Source organism: Ochotona curzoniae, unplaced genomic scaffold (genome assembly GCF_017591425.1).
Source record: "Ochotona curzoniae isolate NIBS_2020 unplaced genomic scaffold, NIBS_Ocur_1.0 scaffold_1037, whole genome shotgun sequence".
Taxonomy (NCBI): domain Eukaryota; kingdom Metazoa; phylum Chordata; class Mammalia; order Lagomorpha; family Ochotonidae; genus Ochotona; species Ochotona curzoniae.
In genome coordinates, this window is record NW_024467083.1 from 30,216,726 (window position 1) to 30,232,781 (window position 16,056).

Here is a 16,056-nt window from a genome sequence, read left to right on the forward strand (position 1 = left end):
GCTGGCAAGCTCTCACAGTTACCACATGATCCTTTATATTTCTTGCCTTTGTTTCCCTCAGGTGGATGGGTAGTGGGGTTTCTCAAACAGTTTTCATGGGGAGGGTGCCCGGCCCCCCCATAGTGTCACATGATGCCGTTGGTGAGGTACTGGAAGCCATCGTAGAGTTTGGTAGTGATGGAGCGCATGCTGCCGTCCACCATCTGTTCCACCAGCAGCTGGAGCTGCTCCTCGGTCATGCTCATGTGGAACCTCTCCTTGAGGTTGCGGATGGTGCTGGAGCCGTGGAAGCAAGGCAGCTGAGAACCTGGGGGAGGGAGTGGGGGACTCAGGGTTGTAGGAGGCCAGTGGGGAAGAAGTGAGCCCCCTGGGTGGCTGCAGTGGCCCTTCCTCCCACCTTCAAGAGCCCTGACAGTGGATGCAGTTTTGCTTGGGCAGACAGGGAGAAGGAATTGGTGAAAGGTCCTGTTGTGAGCCCACCTTCATTCCAGGCTAAGCCCTCTGATGGGGTTGGGGGCACACGGGCACATGGGGACATCTTTCCCCAGTGAGGGCTGGGGTTGGGAGGCTCTGGGGAATGGGCCCTGCGCTGGACACTTATCTGGTTGCAGGCCTCTGCCTATGCTACGTCTGACACTCACAGATGACCTGGGCCACCGTCCTCACGGGGCCAGACGGGGCTGCTCCTGAGCAACGGCGACAACCTGTGGGGTGGGGGCAGGGATGGGGAGGAGGGGAGACTGGCTGCTCAGGTCCAGGTCCATCTGGAGCCTTGGCGGGTGGGGTAAAGGCAAGGGCCCAGGGGCAGCGAGAGGAAGGGTTCCTGGGCCAAAGATCAGATGGGAAGGCAAGGAGGCAGCGCAGAGGAGGAAGAGAAAGGCAAGATAGGAAATATTTTCAGGCAGATATTTTGGGAGCAGAGGAGGTGAATGGCGAGGCCAGGGCAGTCAGACCTGAAGTGAGGTCTGGGGAGAGGGGAAGGGTGGTGAGGCCAGGGCAGTTGGGTTGGAGGGAATGAGGCATGGGGGTGTGGAGGAGGGACACTAGACACCCCTGAGCTGGGAAGCAGACAGTGATGGGAGAAACAAATGCAGAGGTGGACACAGGACAGGGAGCACAGAAGGACCCAGGAGGCTGCAAAGGGACTGTTCTCTCCCAGGCGAGGCCAAGAGGCAGCTCGTGCTGCCTGTTCCCTACTGTCCCCCAGACCCAGCTCTGCTGGGTCAGAGGAGCAGCCTGAAGGAGATAAGGCACTGGATCCCAGCTGGGAGCCCCGCCCGCAGCCCCTGGTCAAGTCCTGCACCTCAGGGCCCCAACTAGGCAGGAGCCCACAGCACCGCAGGCGGCCAGCCTCTCTCCAGCCCCACCTTGCTGCATGATCTCCACGATCTGCACCACCTTGTCCATATGCTTGCGGGCGGCGATCAGCCCTTGCAGCATCAGCATCTTGTAGTAGTTGAACATGTCTCCATCCAGCCCGCCCATCACCTGGATAAGGAGGAGAGTTGTGTGTGCAAGGGGCCTAGTGCTTGGATGGGCCCTGTTTGTGTCCCAATGCCTGCCAGAACTCTTCCTTCCTTTCCTTAGGGCGATCACGCCCAACTTTGTTACTTCCCCACTTCCTTGCCAGGCAGGAAGCTCTCAAGAAACCCTGCTTCATACTGACTGGCGGCCATTAAGGTGCAATTGGTCCTGCCATGTTTCCCCTTCCCAGCACGGAGGAATGCAGGGACACCTCTTCTTGACTCACATCCACAAACTCAGTGGTCAGCTTAAAGGCTGATGTCTCAAAGCCCAGGTTTCGAGGCGAGCTGGAAAGGATGAACCCAAAATCGATGTGGATGATGTGGCCTTCTGCGTCCAAGAGGATGTTCCCGTTGTGTCTGAGGAAGGAGGGGGGAAGGAAGAGATGGCAGTGAGTCTCATCGAGGCCTTGTGATACCAGCAGGATGGCCAGTTCCTAGGATCTACTACAGTTAGCAGTAAAAAGGCAGGAAGAAAACATGGGACTGGTGTGATGGTTCAACTGGCGAGACCTTTGCTGGCGAGTGCTGGGATCCCCTATGGGCTCTGGTTCCTGTTCTGGTTGCTCCACATCCATTTAGCTTTTTGTTTACGGGAAAGCAGCAGAGGATGGCCCAAAGTCTTGGGAACCTACACCCATGTGGGAAACTTGAAGAAGCTGTGGGCTTCTGGCCAACTCAGCTCCAGCCATTGTAGCCACTGAGGAGTGAACCAGCAGGTAGAAGATATTTGTCTCTTCTCTCTAAATCTGCCTTTCCAACAAAAAGAAATCTTAAAAACGAAACAGGAACCCCCCCCCCCCCATTTCAAGTACCCAAAATGATCTAGTAGAGAATCCAGAGCTTTAGAAAAATAAATAAAACGAAAAATAGAAACAATAACAACAAAAAACTAAAATGAGAGTCCAGAAAGGAAAGGAAATCTCTGAGGCCCCAGAGGCTGTGCCCTCTGCTCGGCGGGAAGGCTACCTCCATCTGCATGTTATTTGAATTGTCAGTCCCTTACACATCGCAGCCCTGTTAGCAGGAAGCAGGAACCAGAGACAAGCAGACCGAGTGGGCTCTCAAGGTAACTGTGCATTAGGACTTCAACGAGACAGTTTTCAGTCCCTCATGTAACAGTGTGAGGAGGTAGGTGTGGCAGGCCGGCCGTGGGAGCGTGCTGGGATAGACTCAAGCTCTGTGCGGTCCCCACAGGAGCTGCCCGTAGAAAGAACAATGCACAGGCTACACAGGTAAGCCCCGGCCCATGCAGCATGACTGTCCTGGGTGTCAAAGCGACTCTGTTGAGGGCCACCTTTTCTGGGGCTACTGGGATGGACCAAGTGGAAAAACAGTGCCACCAGAGACCTTTCCTCTGAGGAAATATGAAGGATTTTTTTTTTAATATGAAGGATTTAGTGGCAGGACCCAGTGTTGGGAGCCACGAGGTCCTGGGAGATGTCAGTCCACTCTCACTTTACAGGTGAGGAGGAATCGGAAGCTGAGAGGGGAAGACCTAGTTTGCTCAGGGTCCCCAGGTTAGTGAGGGGAAGTCTTTTTTTTTCTAATGGATGGAGTCAGCTCTGGTGGAAAAGCCATTTGGGACTCTGCGAAGCAGGTACAGATCTGGAGACCTGCTTCCCGGCTTGGGGGCGGAGACAGGTGGAGACACCCAGGCCCCACAATGGAGCACCTGTTTGATCCCTGGCTCAGGCTTCTGATTCAAGCTTCCTTTGGAGAAAGACCCTGAGAACTGTTAATGACTCAAGTAATTATCATATTACTATGACTCACGTGGCTGGCCTGGATTGAATGGTCTAGCACAGGGTTAAGACACTGAGATGCCCACATCCCACAGTGCAGTGCCTGGGCTTGAGTCCTGGCTCCACATTCCATGCCAGTCTGCTGCTAACATGTACCCTTGGCAGCAGCAGTACTTGGTTCCCTGCTGCCTATAGGGAAGAGCCACAGTTCTAGGCTCCCAGCTTCAGCCTGGCTCAGTCCCAGCCACTGCAGGTGTTTGGGGAGCGAACCAGTGTACGGAAGATCTGTCTGTCTCTGCCTTTAAAATCAAATCAATAACAAAACAACACAACAAAACCTGATCCTAGCTTAGGGCCCCATCCATTGCTGTCCCTTCCTTCTAGTGGCTGATTCCACTCATGGCCACACCACATTCGTTCTTTGTTGTGGAATGAACTATTTATTAGGTAGATCCCTGCTCATACCACCCTTTTAAGACTCGTCTTCCAAGCCTGCTGGTTTCTTAATGGAAGGCCCTAAAGCTGGATGCGCACTGTCTCAGCCGCTCGGTGACTCACTCCAGCTGAGGCCTAGGCTCCTGTGTTCCATATCCTTACTCGGCAGGGACACTCTGAAGCTTCCAACTGCTTTCTCCATGAATAATGACATTTCCCTTTGGCTCTGCTGGTCCACCTGCAGGCCTGGGGGGTGGAATGACTGGAATTAAGCATTACCTGACCGGTAATTCCCTCAGGAAGAAAACCTTGTCTAGCAAGGTTTCCATTTGGTTTAAATGTAAAAAGGTCAAGCCATGGTGGGATCACACAGACATGAGATTTCTCCTGAGCTGCTCTTCATGGGCTACCTTGCCACTGAGAGCTTGGGCAGCACTGCCCGGTGTGCTGCCTTCCAAGGACAGTTGCCCTATACCCAAGGTGAGGTGCTGTCACAGGAGTGGGAGGGCACAGCTCTTGCTGTCTGCAGCCACCCTTAGAGGGCAGGGCCCTGGTGGTCTGATTACTCACATGCCTCACCTGGGTGTGTGTTTAGGCTGTATAAAGGTCATAAGATGTTGTTACTACTATTTTTTAAAGGCGGAGAGGAATTGTGGCACAGAAGGTGAAGCTGCTTCCTGCAATGCTGGAAAACCTTAAGCGGAGTGTAAGTCCCACTTGCTCCTGGGAAAAAAAGCAGGAGCAGATGGGACAGATACTCCTGCTGTCCAGTTTAAGACCAGGATGGGTTCTGGGTTCCTGGCTCCCGGCTCTGGAGTGGTCCTGCCCTGGCTGTTGCAGTCATCTGCAAAGTGAACCAATAAATGGAAGAAAGATCTTTTTTTCTCTCTGATGTTTTTTTTTTTCTGATGTTCTTTCGAACAAATACATAAATAGTAAGATTTATTTTATTTTTATTGGAAAATCAGATTTACAGAGAGAGAAAGATCTTCTATTGGCTGGTTCACTCCCTCAAGTGTCTGCAGTGGCCCGAGCTGAGCTGATCCGAAGCCAGGAGCTGCTTCTGTGTCTTCCATGTAGGTACAGGGTCCTAAGGATTTTTTTTTAAAAGATTTATTTATTTATTTTTTTGGAAAGGCAGATATACAAAGAGGAGGAGATAGAGAGGAAAATCTTCCATCAGCTTATTCACTCCCCAAGTGGCTTCAATGGTCGGAGCTGAGCTGATTGTAGCCAACAGCCAGGAGTTCTTCCGGGTCTCCCATGCAGGTGCAAGGTCCCAAGGCTTTGGGCTGTCCTTGACTGCTTTCCCAGGCCACAAGCAAAGAGCTGGATGGGAAGTAAGGCTGCCGGGATTAGAACCGGCGCCCATATGGGATCCCAGCGCGTTCAGGGGAGGACTTTAACTACTGCGCTATCGTGCCGGGCCCAGGGTCCTAAGGTTTTAGACCATCTCCAGCTGCTTTCCCAGTACAGGGAGCTGAAAGGGAAGTGGTGCAGACGGGACATGAACCAGCACCCATATGGAATCTCAGTGTGTGGAAGGTGAGGATTTAGCGAGTAACCTATCATGTCAGGCCCACAAATTAAGAAAAAGGAAAAGGTAGAGAACTGCCATCTGCTGTTTTAATCCTTCAATGTCATCAGTGGTTGTGGAGGCTGAAGTCAGGAGACAAAACCTGGTTTCCCATGTTAGTGGCAAGAACTCAGTGTCCTGAGTCATCACTGCCACCTCCCAGGGTGCACATCAGCAGCAAGCCGGAGGCAAGAGCCAGAACTGGGGACTGAACCCACGAATTGCAAGAGAAGATGCAGCAAGCCTGTCATTTATTATTTTTTAAAGATTTATTTACTTACTTGAAAGTCACAATTATAGATATAGGGAAAAAGAGACAGAGAATGGGCTCAGCATGGTAGCCTACTGGCTAAAGTCCTCGCCTTGCATGCACTGGGATCCATATGAGCACTAGTTTGTGTTCCAGCTGCTCCATTTCCCTTCCAGCTCCCTGTTTGTGGACTGGGAAAGCAGTTGAGGATGGGCCAAAGCTTGGGACCCTGCACCCACTTGGGAAACCCAAAAGCAGCTCCCGGCTCCTGGTTTTGGATCGGCTCAGCTTTGGCTGTTGTGGCTACTTGGGCATTGAACCAGTGATGGAAGATCTTTCTCTCTGTCTCTTTTTTTCTCTGTATTACTGACTTTCTGATAAAAATAAATAAATCTTAAAAAAAAAAAAAGAGGGAGACAGAGAAACTCTTCTATCCACTGGCTACAGGAGCCAGCATGCTCTAGGTTTCCCATGTGAGTGCAAGGCCTCAAGTACTTGGGCCGTCCTCTGCTGCTTTCCCAGGCCATCAGCACGGAGCTGGATCAGAAGCGGAAGCAGCCAGGCCATGATATCCAATGTGTATATAGGATGCTGGCATTACAGGTGGTGGCTTTGCTTGCTATGCCAGAATACCAGCCCCTATCAACTGCTAAGCCAAATGTCTGTTCCTCATGTGGTGTTAACAGAAATGACATTTCTGGGTAAAATAACAGACACTTTAAAAAGTTGGGGAAGTCACATGTTGGAGTAAAGAGAGCTCCCAGTTTGAAAATTTAACTTCCTCTTCTCTGCACTGTCTTATACCCACCCTCACCTTTTTATTCCCCCAAATTTATTTTATGTATCTGAAAGCACAGAATAACTAACTGTGAGTGATAAAGATTTCATCCTTAGGCTCACTCCTCAAATGGCTGCAGTGGCTGGGGCTGGGACAGACTGTGAAGCCAGGAATTTAATCTGGGTCTCTCATGTAGGACCACAAGTACTTGGGCCATCTTTAACTGTCTTCCCGGGTGCTATGACAGGGATCTGGATTGAAAGTTCAGAAACCACGACTTAAACCAGAATGGGATCCTGGTATCATAAGTGGTGGCTTAACACCCTGTGCCACAATGCTGTCCTATCCCATCTTCTTGTCTTCTTTCTGCTCTCATGCCAGGTCCCATTACCTCTTGTGCTGTTGCTAATGGTCCAATGATATTCACCCTCACCGAGGGTGCCATTGGGTATTTATTCCAAAGGCCGGATGAAGTTTCTGCTCTGCTGGCAAAATCAAATGGCCTCAGCTTAGTTGTCTGATGTCACTGCCATGTCATGGCTCCCCGTCATACAGTGCAGCCCAAACTTCCACCACACTGCATCCTAAGGAATGTGGTTCCCCTGCCACCTGCCTTCTTTGTCCTCATTTTCCCACATCCTTTAAGATCCTGCTCTCTCAAGCCTTCTATTCTCCCACAAACCCTTCAATTCTTTGCTCTTTTACTGAAGCCCTTATCAATCTGCCTCCTGGGCTTAACACCACGCAAACACATCAGTTTCTACTAGGCACAGGTGGCTTGTTCCAGCTTTACTTCCTGGCAATGGAAGATGGTGAGGATGTTAACTAAGAGCTACCCATGAAGGATTACAGAGGGAACCCTGAAGACAGGAGAGAGGGAGAGGCTGAAGTCACCTACCTGTCCTTGACTTGCAGCAGGTAGCAGACCAAGCAGTAGCCAGCACAACTTTGCACAAAATTGCGCTGGGCACTAAGGAATGCCTCGGTGGTGTAACTGCCATGCTCCTGGAGGAAGTAATCGAGCAGGGAGAGCTGGGACTGTTTCTTCACCTGGTGGATGGACACGGCATTGACCACTGGCTCAATCATGCCACTGTCAGCCGAAATGACGAGGATCTTGTATGGCTTGATCCAAAGAGGCACTCGCTCCTGTTCCCAGATGGACTGTGAGGAGGAAACACACTGGGGTCAGGACATACATCTCTCTCCACACTAGGGGAGGAAGCTAACCTCCTCGTTTTTTCAACTTGTCTTGATGATCCTGGATTTCTGACCATTAAGTATGACTCTCTGATCTTCCTGGGGGCCGGGGCCCAACAAAAAACAGGAAACTGGCTGAAGGTATATGGGCGAGAGGCACCTTACTGGCAGCAGGGCCAAGAAAGAGAATGGGAAATCTCATTATTACCTCACAACCAGAGAGAGTGGAGGGTTAGTAATATAATTTCAAAGCTTAAAAGACACACACACCTACACACACACAAAAAAACAAAAAACCTTAGGTCCAAAGAAAGATGCTATAATTTTTTTTTAAATGACATATTTACTTATTTGTTTTTAAAAAGTTATTAAGAGTTTTGTGGTGCAGTGAGTATAGCTGTGGCTTAGGATGTCCACACCCCATGATGGTCCAGGATACTCCATGCTTCTGATGCAGCTTCCTGCTAATGCACCCAGAAGGCAGTGAAAGATGGCCCAAGTACTTGAGTTCCTGCCACTCATGGAGCAGACCTGGATGCAGTCCTGGCTTTGGCCCGGCCCATACCTGGCTGTTGTGTGGACATTTGGGGAATAAACCAGTAGATGGAAAATCAATTAATCTCTCTTACTCTACCTTTCAAGTAGATAAATCTTAAAAAATTAGTTTGTAAGACATTTATTTTACAGGCAGAGAGACAAAAAGTCAGACAGAGGGGCTCCCATTTTTTAATTCACTCCCCAATACCCATAACAGAAGGGCTGGATTGGGCCAAAGTTGAGCCTGAACTCTACGTGGGTCTCCCACATGGGGAGCAGGGACCCAAGTACGTAAGCCACTACCTACTCCCTCAGGAGGTACACCGGCAGGAAACTGGAAGTGGTAACAGATCTGGGATGCAAACCCAGGCACACTGCTACTGCAGGTGGGCTGTCCCAAGAAGCATCTCATTCACTGTATCAAAAGCAGTACCACGAACTGGATTAACCAGATGAACTTACTACTTTGTGACCAACCCAGGGGGCCCAGGGGATCAATACCTTGGCACACTGTAATCCAGCGGCCACAGACCGTTTGGAAAGCTGTGCTCTAAAGGACACCCCCAGCACAGCACCTGGGAGTTATGTCCTGGGACAAGGCAGGTGCAGTTCACAAACAGGTCAAAAGAGGCCGCTGTGGAGCTGTTCCTCTGGCTGTGTTTCCCAAGGGAAACAGCTTTTGTTTAATGCGCTTCTTTGGACAGGAAGCTGGTTCCCAGCAGAACTCCCTGCAGAACACCCTCTGTGGTCATCTCCTGTGTATTGGAACTAGGCCAAATCTCTATTTCTCCTTCTCTTACCTGCAGCTGCTTCAACACCTGGAAGGCCAGCAGCTCCTGCCGAAGGTCATCGCCACACTTGACTATGACTGACAGGAGCCGCCAGTTGGGGAGATGGCCATAGGGGGACCCCTCCCTGATCCGCCTGTGAGGAGAGAAGTAAAGGGTGTCAGAGAGTGGCGCCTGGGTGAGGAGAAGGACTCAGAGTTTCTACTGGAAGTCCAAAGCTATCACTCCTTAAGGTAAGAGTCTGGAGTGCCAGGGTGCCTGGAGTTTTGGGGGCTGATACACGACAGAGATGTGAGGTGAGCACCTGCTTTGAGTAGGGAGTAGGCGTCACTGCCCACCAACTCACCGCACTTTTTCCTGCCAGGGCTCTTTGAGAGCAACTGCAGAAGGGTCCTCTGGGTCCCGTTTGAAGGCTGTCGGGGTGTGAGCCAGCTGTTCTGAAAGGCGTCGCCTGGCAGGAAGAAAACAGAGCACCGGCTTGGAGGGGCTAGCCCAGGGCCTCGGGTCCGTGTCTATACTGGCTCTTCCTGCACTGCTTCCTAGCTTCTGGACACACAAAGAGACTGAGAAGGTTGTGGAAGGAAACACAGCCAGCGATACTGCTTTCTTGCTAACCCCATGGTCTATAATCATGCAGACTCCCCAGGCACAGGCTTTGTGGTGCAGAGCTATTGGGATACCTGCATCCATAGGGGAGAGCTGGGTCAAGTTAAGTCAACATCCTGTTCATGTGCCCGGGAGGTGGTGGTTGACAGCCCAGGTACTTGGGCCTCTGTCCTATACATGGGAGACCTGGATGGAGTCCTGACTCTTGGCTTTAGCCTAATCTAGCTCTGGTAGTCAACATGCATTTGTGCAATCAACAGATGGAAGCTCTCTCTATCCTTTTCTGTTGCTCTGCCTTTCAAATAAATATCAGTCTTTTAAGAAATGCAGATTAACAGGTCCTCCACATTCCTCTACCAAGACTGATTCAGAATAACACATAAGACAAGAATGTGTATTTTCAACAGGGTACTGCCTCTTCTTTGATGTCAACACATAACACTTTGAGATTCCACTTAAAGAAATACGGAATTCCTGGGTTGGCGCAACAGCCTAGCGGCCCTGCTTCCCATCCAGCTCCCTGCTTGTGGCCTGGGAAAGCAGTCGAGGATGGGCCAAACCTTGGGACCCTGCAACTGTGTGGCAGACCCAGAAGAGGTTCCTGGCTCCTGGCTTCGGACTGGCTCAGTTCTGGCTGTTGTTGCCGCTTGGGAGTGAACCATCAGATGGAAGATCTTCCTCTCTGTCTTTCCTCCTCTTTATGTCACTTTCTAATAAAAATAAATCTTTAAAAAAATAATAAAAAAAATACAGAAGTCTTTCCTCTGGTCCCCTTACTCCTCTGAGTCCTTTTGAACTTGGTTTTCCTTCTGTAGTAACCCAAGTAATTATTCAATCTATATCTTCACTGACTGGAGTTTTGTGGCTTCAGGACAAGGACTGAAAAAGGAGAGAAAAGGGAGAGACAGAAGCTGGCAGGAAAGGGGACAAGGAGACAGGCGGTGCCCAACAGAGGGATGCAACGTGGGGCCTGGCCATACCGGATGTCCCCCGCTGCAATGAACACAGGCTCCTTGCTCTCTTGGCTGGTGATGCTGTCCACAGAGAACTGGGAGATGTTGTCACAGCTGTTGGTGTGTACCTCAGGGAGCTGGGAAGAGCATGGAGTGATGGTCAGAAATGCTTGCTCGCCATCCCATGGCATGTTCTCCCCTCTCTTCCAAATAGCCTCCTCTGGGTGCTGTGGTGCAGGTTAAGCCATTTGGAATTGTCTGCATGCCACATTGGAGTGCTTGCTCAAGTCCTGGCTACTCTGCTTCCAACCCAGCTGCCTAGGAATGGGCCTAGGAGGTAACAGATAGACTTGAGTTCCTGTCACTCATGTGGGAAGCCCAGATGGGAGCTCCTGGCTTCCATCTGGTCTAGCTCCAGCTGTTGTGGCCATTTGAGGAGTGAATCAGTGGATGTAAGCTCTCTATCTCTCCCTGTGTGTCACTCTGCCTTTCAAATAATAAATAACTTAAAAAAAAGTTATTTATTATTTGAAAGGCAGAGTGGCAGAGAAGAATAGAAAGGAAGAGAGATTATCCATTTACTGGTTTACTCCCCACATGGTTACAATGGCTGAAGCCAGGACAGGCTGAAGCCAGGATCTAGGAGCTTCTTCTGGGACTCCCCACACGGGTGGCAGGGGCCCAAGGACTTGGGTCATCTGCCACTCTTTTCCCAGGTGCATTGGCAGGAAGCTGGATTGGAAGTAGAGCAGCTCAGATTTGAACTGGTGCCAAAATGAGATTGTGGCATTGCAGGCAGCTGCTCTGTTGGCTATGCCATAGTACCAGCCATAATAACTCTTAACAAACCAAAAAACCCAAAACCAAAAAGCCCGTCCTAATTATAAACCATCCTGGCCACTTGGATCCCAAAGTGCCTGGGACTCACATTCGACTTTGATAGCAATTATTCTCATTCAGTGTGAATTGTCTTTGTCAGAATTTCCTGGGGGTGTCTCATAAAAGGAAGGTTCCCACGTTCTACCAGCAGTGAGAACAAGAACTACTGGGAATGAAATCTGAAGTTTAAATTATTCTGCAGTAGTTTGCCATGACTGTTGCAGACACCTGAATTTTCAGTCTCATTGACAGTTCCATCCTTCCTTACGGTTCAAAGCAACTCTAAGACTAGATTCCTCTGCTCATTTCTTCAATCTCATCCTCCCCTCAAAGGCCCATATCAAGTTCCTTCTCTCCTTCCTTTGTATGAGACCGTTTCACCTTCATTTTGCCTTGATACCATTTGTCACCTCATGCACACTACACTGGATATTTTTTTTCTCTTTAAATGTCTTTGTGTAATCTTCCCAATGTGACTGTAAGCTCAAAGACAAAGATCCTTCCTTTAAATAATTTTTAAAATTTGAAAGGCAGAGCCAGAGAGAGAAAGATTGATTCTCCGTCCACTGGGTCACTTCCCAAACGACTTTAATGGCTGGGGCTTGACCATACCCAAGTGCCAAGAGCTTCATCTAGGTCTTCTACATGATTGGCACAGGCCCAAGCCCCTAGACCATCTTCTACTGCTTTCCCAGGTGCATTATCAGGGAGCTGGTTTAGAAGTGGAACAGCTGGGTTCAGTGCAGTGACCTAGCAACTAAAGTCCTCTCCTTCAATGTGCCAGGATCCCATATGGATGCCGGTTCTAATCCCGGCAGCCCTGCTTCCCATCCAGCTCCCTGCTTGTGGCCTGGGAAAGCAGCTGAGGACGGCCCAAAGCCTTGGGACCCTGAATCTGCATGGGAGACCTGGAAGAAGCTCCCGGCTCCTGGCTTCGGATTGGCTCAACTCCAGCCATTGTGGCCACTTGGGGACTGAATCATTGGACGGAAGTTCTTCCTCTCTGTCTTCCTGCCTTTCCAAAAAAAAAAAAAAGAAGAAGAAGTGGAACAGCTGGGACTCACAGGGGGTGGTGGTGCTTTAGGCAGCAACTTAACCTACTGCGCCATAATGCTCACCCTGAGATTTTGCATTTGCACAAGTAAAAGCTGGTTATGTGAATGACCTTCCATAAAATCTTGTTTTAGGGGCCAGCACTGTGGTACAGTGGGTTAAACTGCCACCTGCAACTGAACCAGGTAAACACTAATTTGAGTATTGGGTCTTCCATTTCCTATTTGGCTCCCTGCTAAAGCAGTGAAAAGCGGCTATAGTATTTGGGCTCCTGTTACCGATGTGGGAGATGTGGATGAGCTGCTGGCGTCAACCCAGCCTAGCCCTTGTTGGTGTGCTCACTGAGGGAGTAAATCAGCAGTCAGATGCTTTCTCTGTGTTTCTCTCTCTCTCTGCCACCCTGCCTTTCAAATACATGAATAAATATTTAGAAAAACCCTCTTGCTCTGGCCTCCTTAACCTTGGAATAAAATTCAAATTTTAGTCTGGCCCATAATCTCAGCCTTTGCCACTTTTTACCTCCTATTCACACATCTCAGCCACACAAAATTTCTTTCAGTTTTTAAAATGGGCCTACCTTTTGTTTTCTAGTCCTCGACTAGGTAATTCCTACACGTTTCAGGTTTCAGAAGATTATATCCCCCGTGACATTTTTTTGTGACGCCTACCCCAGGTATGTAATAGGTACCACCCTCACCCTTTGGTGTTTCCATAGTGCCCAATCTTCCCCAAAGACTGGATCATGCCATACCACAACTCCCTGCTTCCTGGTCCTGCTCTCTTTCCTATTGGGGCACAGCCTCTTTGCAGGCTGGGATTCCATCTTGTTCGCAAGCACATGGTACTCAGGTTAGCATAAAAGCCCTCATTCACTCCCGAAGTAATGAAGGCCTTTTTATTTCCAGCTCCATAAGGTGACTCTATAGAGTAGGGTCCACCATTTTTACTCAGTTTCCCTCATTCTTCTAGACCCAGTAGTTGTTCCTCACATTTAACCTAGATTCCTTCTGTGGAAGAACAAGCTCCACCTGAATCTATTCTGGGCTAGAGCTGTTCCGAGCTTCCCCTCTCACCTCTTTACCTCCTCCCTCCCTACACCAACCTTTCAGCCCTCACCCTGCCCGGGTGTGTGACCTTCCCTCACAGATCCTGAAAGTTCCTGGGGAACGAGTGCTATGCTCCGTTATTACCTCCTTGGGGGCTCCCTCACCTCCACTTGCAGATCACCTATGTCGTCCACTGACCAGGCCTCGTCGTCGTTGTCATAATTGGGCACTGTGCTGAAGCTACCTGCCCGCTGCTCGTGGGTGATACCACACTCGGGCAGGTTCTCCACAGACCGAGTGCTTCGGATGCGGTTCTCGGGGATCCGGGCAGGAACACTGGTGGTGTCAAAGTTTTCACATTCAAGGACTTCTACGTAGATCAGGTAAGGAGCCTGAGGGGAAAAGTCAGCCCCGTGTTTGCAATTTGTCACCTCCACTGTCCCCTAAATCTCCACTCTGCTAACATGGTGCTTCCTGGGGCTCTCTCCAAGCTCCAGCCCTTACTCATGCTTCCCTGATACTATCCTGAAACATTGTATCTGGGGCAGGAAACTGTCCTACCATCATCTACATAAAGAATTTGGGTAACAGAATATAAGAATCTTTAAAATGTACAGAACATGATCTACTTTGGCAAAACTCCCCCAGTCTACCAGTTACAGCCTGTTAGGTCTGGAAGCCTCTGGGGTCTAGTTCTAAAGACATAATCCATGGAGCTGCTGCCACCACCAAGCCTGGGATGAGACTCAGCACTGACCCAAGGGAGCCATGACGACTCATTCTGACTAGCAGGCAACTTCAGCTCATTTCTCTGACATAAGCTGGGCATCTTTCTCTCCTTTCTGCCCACTCTGATCAGAAATGTCTTATACACAAAGTACTTCTATACCCTCCTGGCTGCTATTCCTGAGATATCTACAAGTTACAGAGGGCTGCAGAAGGGCTACCATGAACAACTTCAAGGACAGGGTGGACAGCAATTCTCCTAAGACACAGTAGGGGGTGAGCTTGAAAAGATTAGGCCCCTTTGGTCAAGAACAGTCCAAGAAGCAGGACAGGAGAAGAGGGTGCTCAGAAATACAACAGCGAGGTAGTCAGGACTGACACAAACAGGATAAACTAGGAGGAGAGTCTAGGATGTTGGAAGATACATCACTGGCATAGGCCAAAACTCTCAACACCCATGGGAACAGAATTGGATCAGAGGTAGAATTTGGGCTGCAGCCCACCTACCTTGTCCTTGGAGTTGAGGACAACAGCCTGTGTGTGGGGCACGCGGACCACGTGGTGGTCAAAGCCAGCAGTGGGCAGCCAGACTCGAGCAGGGAGCTTGTGGTTGAGCAGGGAGAGTTCTGAGATCAACCGCTGTGTTTTCTGCTCTTTGGTGGGGAGAGTGGCCAGTCGCTTGCCAATTGCCATCAGGGACTTAATGAACTCTCGCTCAGGAGCCAGTCGGACCGGCTGTAGGGGGTTGGGGAAGAAACAAGAGGTGGTGAAAAACCATAGACAAAACAGACCCACCCATTCGATTTCTCTTAATCATGCAGATCTGAGAGGCAGTGCAAGAGAACTCGAGGAAGGAGCTGCCTTTTTTGCCCTTGTAGGTGATCCCTGTCCCACTCAGTCTGATTTGGGACAGTTAGCACATCCCTTCTCTTCTAGCTATTTCTCTAAGCTGTAGCACTCTTTTCCAGAACCTCGTATCCTCAAGGATTGTCTCAAGGGCGGGGGGACACCATCTGGAGAAGTTAGCCAGGTCTGAGAAGAGCTGCTTACACTTGGACTGCTTGACCCATCTCAAGAATGGGATTGTCCTTCTTCCCAACTGGTTCCTTGGGCTGCATTCCTGCTGAGGGACCTCACAAGGCTAGGGCAGTTCCCTTTCATTCAGATGACTGCTGTTGCTTTCATGGCATCCCCTTGTCCCTTATCCCGATTCTTACAAAGGATCCATGCACATGCAGAGGAGGGGCAGAGCTGGCATCAGTGAGGGCACAGACAAGAGAGAAAGAACAGGTTGATGGCAGAACAGAGCGATGAGGAAGTGAATGATGCAATGATAACACCATCTAGTATACTAGAGGAGGACCCTGAAGGCCTCTCCTACCTCCCTGCTGTAGATCTGGCTCCTCAGCCCTGGGCACCACAATCATCCCCAAAGAGGGGTTGGGCAGAGTTAGTCTTGGGAGTGAGGGTGGGCTGGGGGAAAGGACGGACCCAGCTAGACAGAAGAGCATTTTCCCCTAGACCAAGTTCTCCTAGCATAAGGGACATGTAGTGGAGGCAGCTGCCCCCTCTTGCTGTGGCTGCACAAGAACAGCATCTCCTCCTCTTGAAGAAATCATCTTTCTACTCACTGGGCTTTCCTCTTTGCTTTCTGCGTCTCGTTTGGTTTCCTAAGGGTATCTACCCTGAATCTTTCACATTGCAGGGGGAGAAAAGGAGCTTCTTTTAAAAACTGGGAGGTTCTAGCACTGCCAGGATTCCAAGAAACATCTCATCTCTCCTCAGCCTTCACCCCAGTGGGACAGGCTCAGAACACTAGACAAGGGGACCTGCAGTCAGTCATGGATGCTTTAGGGGGCAGGGCTGATAAGCGCAAAGGAAAAGGAAGAACACAGAGTTGGGCTTTCGTATCATCCTAGGGACCTGAGAAAGCGGGAACTGGCAGACCCAGTTGCCTTTTC

At 50.0% G+C, this 16,056-nt stretch overlaps 1 protein-coding gene across 6 annotated transcripts in view; it reads right to left on the reverse strand.

Annotated features, from left to right (window-relative positions):
• Positions 1–18: 18 nt before the first annotated feature.
• Positions 19–16,056, reverse strand: part of PI4KB (phosphatidylinositol 4-kinase beta) — a 32,476-nt gene continuing 16,438 nt past the window's right edge. For 4 of the 6 annotated variants that reach the window (XM_040999239.1, XM_040999238.1, XM_040999243.1 and 1 more), the window contains 9 exons: positions 14,603–14,830; positions 13,534–13,761; positions 10,419–10,528; positions 9,179–9,283; positions 8,845–8,968; positions 7,206–7,471; positions 1,751–1,883; positions 1,368–1,488; positions 19–307 (listed from right to left, as the gene is read on the reverse strand). In XM_040999239.1, coding sequence (XP_040855173.1) covers positions 126–307; positions 1,368–1,488; positions 1,751–1,883; positions 7,206–7,471; positions 8,845–8,968; positions 9,179–9,283; positions 10,419–10,528; positions 13,534–13,761; positions 14,603–14,830 — 1,497 coding nt within the window. In that variant the 3' untranslated portion in view covers positions 19–125. Of the gene's footprint in view, positions 308–641; positions 705–1,367; positions 1,489–1,750; positions 1,884–7,205; positions 7,472–8,844; positions 8,969–9,178; positions 9,284–10,418; positions 10,529–13,533; positions 13,762–14,602; positions 14,831–16,056 lie in introns of all 6 variants that reach the window. The other 2 variants (XM_040999237.1, XM_040999240.1) reach the window with 1 other exon arrangement.